The sequence below is a fragment of the Lipomyces doorenjongii genome (assembly GCF_038497915.1).
Source record: "Lipomyces doorenjongii strain NRRL Y-27504 unplaced genomic scaffold V1508scaffold_226, whole genome shotgun sequence".
Taxonomy (NCBI): domain Eukaryota; kingdom Fungi; phylum Ascomycota; class Lipomycetes; order Lipomycetales; family Lipomycetaceae; genus Lipomyces; species Lipomyces doorenjongii.
The window spans coordinates 1-5,102 of record NW_027118293.1 but is presented as its reverse complement, the minus strand read 5'-3'; the positions used below and the strand labels follow the sequence as shown (position 1 = coordinate 5,102).

The following is a 5,102-nucleotide window of genomic DNA, read 5'->3' as shown; positions in this document are numbered from 1 at the left end:
ACTATACGATTACTTTACGATTAGGTTCTCAGTTTTGCGATTAACTTTACGAATAATATGAAATTTTGACGGTACCGTAATCGTATACACCCCTATGACATCGCACACCATAACGCTATTTGCCTCATCCTAGACACTCTTGCAAATTTGACATCAATGTCTAACAATTCACGAAGCACCCAAGTAACACAAAACGGGAAATATTGTCGAAAGTGTGCGCCGTGCCGCTCATGGACTCGCCGTGCACGCTTCGAGAACTTCAAATGGCATTCACCGGCACTGATGGAAGACCTTTTAAAAGTTGCAGCAAATGCCGTAGCAATGTGAGTTTGTTGATGAGTTGTTTCATATTCCCTACAAGAACCCGTTTCACTGCTAATGTTTTGCAGCGGGTGGCACTGGCCAAACAAGGCGGATTGACTTCGACCTTGATAGGTCCTACGAGAGCCATGAAGAATTCCTTGATGACATTGGTTCCTTCCTAGAGCAGCATGACACTCACATTTTTGATGCGTCGCGTCCATCGATGACGCTCAAGGCGACACTTCCATCCGCCGTTCGTCTGGTGAATGATATCCCCGTCGGGATCTCGCTCAAACTGAAGACCGAGAGGTACAAAAACGTGCTGCCAGGCTTCTGAGAAATGACTTTTTCGATTGCACTGGATATTATTTCCATTTGCGTCGAGTTATTGAACGACAGTACGGTCCACGATTCGATATGACTTGCTCCAGCTCCAACGATCGCAAATCTGAGAGAAATTTGTCTAACCCTCATCGCTATACAGGTATCGAAACAATCTTGCTATTTTCAATGTCATCGATATGTGACTAAACTTTTGTTTAGACCCGAAGGACTTTTTAAATGCTGCGGTGAGATTCATATCTCGTTTTCAAAGATGTATGAGTCAGCCATCGTAATTTATGGGCATAACGGCCACATATACTGAATCACCAAAGTTCCACTTTACGGAAGAGGTATGCAACTATATCAAGGAACAAAAACATTTGCCACCGCGACAGATCTATCTGAATTTGATTTAATTGGCGGAAGATCCTCGCTTCGAGAACACTGAGCTGCACAGGATAACAAGAAAGCAGATGTACAATTTGTGGTTGTCTTATACCAAAACCCAGTGGGAAAGGGACACCGATGACTTCAGGTCTGCACAGCTTGTAATTGCTGAGCAAGATTGGATTTTATCTAAGGGTCAGAATAAACGATGCAGTGCAGAGCAAGAATGAACCCTTCACAATATGATCAAGCGACACTTACCACGGCACCCGTTGCTACCTAAGGTAGTCGACGATAAAAAAGTGACACCCGGTGCATTGCAGTTTGAGAGCTATGAAGAAATTCATGGCTTCTCCGTAAAAGAAATGCTAGAGTACTCCAGTCAATTGATCGACTAAAACTGTTCCGCTATTTTTGGTCTAATGGTACCGACCGAGTTGCGGAAATGTTGGGTCGCGCTAGGAGATCGCCTCACTATCTGGCAGACGTGGTTCCCACGCATGTATTCCTATTTCACGCACGACAATGCGCTTGGAGAGCCATTGGCGAATACTCAAAAGGATAATGCATCGCGTTTTACTAGGCCGAGATTTGATGTGTTGACTTACATAATTTGTAACGGTTTAGTTCGTTCTAGGATGCACTCGCACACTCAGGTTGAAGCTGGTCGCCAAAAGCCTAGCGCATACAATGACCTTGTCCATTTGTGGCGAGTGTGAGCATTGCAGTTAAACTCTAGCGTTATATCTGATCGCGATGAGGTGTACCATGCGGACCGCGACCAATGGGTCTGCAGTTGTCCGTCGTACATTTTGAATGCACGGTATATATGCAAGCATCTCTTGTCGGTTTATTGGGTTTATTGCCACCAGGATGCCGATGGTAAATATGTTAGTGCGGCCTCCACTATCATTCGCACTTGATTTGTTTCAGGAAACTTTGCCGCTTCTGAGGTTCAATGCATCTGATCCCATTGACGTTGAGAATATCCCGTCAGGTGCCGAAGTAAGCAATGCTGCTGATAATCAAACTGAAGCTGAGCCACCAACATATCTAGGAGCGTTGGAATCCTACCAGCTCCCGCCATCCAAAAATCCGGAGACTGTGGAAGAGAATGATGAAGAGTCGACGGAGCTTCTGGGGATCTTGCGTTGGGCAGTTGGGGAATGCGCATCAAATCCAAGGATGCAACGGGACATCTGTCGCTTGATCCCGAATCCCGCCTCATTTATCGCCCACTTTAAGAGACCCTATGAAGAGTCTTCGGACAGGTCTCGATCGTAGGTCTCGATCGCAGGTCAATCACACGATGCGAAAAGCCCCCAGGACCTACTAAACCCTCGAAATCAGCATAATCCGTCTTCTGACACTCGTTGAATGGAGATCCGAATCAGTGTGTGTCGTGGCGGAGACGACAGCATTGGGCCAGATAGGTAGACAGTGAGCGGATCCACTGCAAAGATAGCTAATACGCCGATTAGAATTGGATCGCTGTTGGCTCCATCGGATATTTGTTCTTTTGATTCCAATTGCGACCTTAATGTGTTCATGTGCCTTTATCTATATTTCTTTTTTTTTTTCCGTCTTTCCCTTTTTCCGTTCTTCTCTTGCAGCCATTTTTGCCAATTTTCCTTTTTTCCTTTTTCCTTTTGTCCTTTTGTCCTTTTGTCCTTTGTTTTTGTTGGTTTTGGTTGATTACATAGCTTGTTGTGTGTTGTTGATTCGATTTCAGTTTTCGCTGTATCGCGGGTTCGTTATAAAACAACTCATTGTACTTTAGGTATGTCTAAGCAACTTATATTACAATAAGTTATAAGAAAATAATCTAGACAATCAATATGGCTTATAGGGCAGCTCTTTACTGGATTTGAGCCACAGAGTTTACAATCAGCCTACTTTCAGCGTAGCGAAAAGTTTATTTGCAACTTTTGATTTGCGACTAGGTACCAAAAGTTGACAATGCTGAGGGGCTTGTAACAAATTCTTACGGATTGCACCAAAATATAACCGCGTGTAGAAAATAGTTAACAATCACGTGGAATTTTGGTTTGTGGCGGAGACGGTCCGCCGATTCGGCTGGCGGCGCCACGTGAGCGCTCCGTACTACAAGAAATTCTTGTTTATTTTTGTGCAGCGGGGAAGGAAGATGACCCTTACCCTTGAGATGAGATGTGGGCAGTACTTGTGGACGGTACTGATTCAACGTTGAACTTTAAATTATTCCATATGTAGTTTAGTCTCTTAACTCTTATTATTGACGCCTTGAAACCCTTGCCCTTGTTGACAAATGGATCCCTGACGTGTTTTGTTTACATTCGCAGGCCCATAACAACCTACAAAAACTTTTCGCACTTTCCCGCATACTCATTTTCGAATCAGCCAAGACTGTTCTGGTACTTTTGGACGAACTGGTACCGACCAAGTTGCGCTAACGTTGGATCTCGGTGGGAGATCGCCTCTCTCTCGGAATCGTGTGCTTAGATACCGATTTCGCGCACCACCATGCGATTGGAAAGCCATTGGCGAATTTTTAAAAGGAACTATGCTTTGCATCTAATTAGGCCGAGGCTTGATGTACTGGCGTACATTATTTGCACCGGTCTGGTTCCTTCTCGCATCCACCTGAATCGTCCTTTTGAGCTGGACGGGTGAAGCCAAGCCTTTACGAGGATTTTGTTAGTTATGGCGACAGTGTGCAAACATTATTGACGGCAGTGTTATGCATTAGCGCGACAATCTGTACCACATTGATAAGAGTAAACGGGTTTGTAACTGTCCTTCGTTCATCTTTAATTCTAGGGGTGGGTACGATTTGCGAGCAACTCGTAACTCGTAATCGTATAGTCCAATACGATTACTATACGATTGGTTGTAGAAGTCTACGATTAACTATACGAGCAATCACCTGAGTCACTGGCAAAAAATCGTATGGTTAGGCACGTGACTCAAGACGAGACCGAAAAATCAAGTACAAATGCTAATTACATATCACGTTCCTTCGAGTATTGATCTGCCAGCAATGTGAGGGTCCTCATAGTCCCCGACTCCAACGAGTTCCTTCTTATTCCTCGTAGATCTCTACCTTGACTGAATAGCCTCTCAACCGCGACCTCAGAGGCCGGGATTGCGAGGTAGTCTCTTGATGCAGCTGCCATCTGTGGATAATCTTCTTTGTGCGCTCTCTATCACCGCAAGAGCCATCCTTCCTCAGTAGATGCTACATCTACTGTCTCTTCTTCAAAGTTTTTTGTCTATATCTGACCGCAAAGCTCTTCGCTCGATCTTTGACGAGACTCTAACGTGGGCTTCCACCATTACGTCTCCAAACTCTAAGACCCTTTCTTATATTCTCTAATTCGCCTGTCATTAGGGCTGCTCCGAATATTCGCATTTGCGAATATTATTCGGCGAATAATCGACGAATAATTATTCGCAACGCAAAGTGGTGCGAATAACGAATAACGAATATTATTCGCAAGATGTCCACGCAACGAATAAAATTTCTAATATTATTCGACGAATATTCGTTATTCGCATATTTATTCGCAACCCCTGAAACGCTGGAACTCACAAGCAGTGCTCATAGTTTATTACGGTTCCAACACAAGAAGAAGCAAATGCATTAAGGCACAAAACGACAAGCAAATGAAATGCGGGGGCATAAACCGCAAAACGAAAGACACAATCCACAAAACGTTCCGGAATGACACACTGTTCACGCGTGCTCCTGAGACCTATACACACCCTGCAGCAGCATCAACATCCGCATCATTTCTCCCTGCAGTGAGTGTCTTCTCACTCCCAACAGGTCCCTCCCTGCGTTAAAGAGTCTCTCTACTGAAACTTCAGAGGCAGGAATTGCCAAGAAATCTCGAGCAGCAGCTGCCATCTGAGGGAAATCTCGTTTATTGACCCTCCACCACTGGAATAACCAATTCGGATCGTCCATGGCCTCTGTGTCGACGCCTATTCGAGGACTATCGAAATAGCGGTCGACGTCCGACTTGGCTTCTACAGCCAATGGCTTCAACCTTCGAAACATGCGGGAGCCACTGGATTTTTTGGTGCAGTGTTGTGTAGACTGTACC

General features: G+C 44.8%; 2 protein-coding genes across 2 annotated transcripts; both read left to right on the top strand.

Annotated features, from left to right (window-relative positions):
- Positions 1-19: 19 nt before the first annotated feature.
- Positions 20-1,075, top strand: V1508DRAFT_465249 (uncharacterized protein; the record flags this gene model as incomplete). The annotated part of the gene is made up of 5 exons (XM_066942920.1): positions 20-323; positions 436-612; positions 633-787; positions 847-900; positions 960-1,075. Exons 1-5 carry the CDS (start codon positions 157-159, stop codon positions 1,073-1,075), a joined length of 669 nt encoding a protein of 222 aa, XP_066791975.1. The 5' UTR covers positions 20-156.
- Positions 1,076-1,749: 674 nt separating this feature from the next.
- Positions 1,750-2,298, top strand: V1508DRAFT_447250 (uncharacterized protein; the record flags this gene model as incomplete). Its single annotated transcript, XM_066942446.1, has 1 exon — positions 1,750-2,298. The coding sequence occupies exon 1, from the start codon at positions 1,831-1,833 to the stop codon at positions 2,296-2,298; it is 468 nt and encodes a 155-aa protein (XP_066791974.1). The 5' UTR covers positions 1,750-1,830.
- Positions 2,299-5,102: the final 2,804 nt, after the last annotated feature.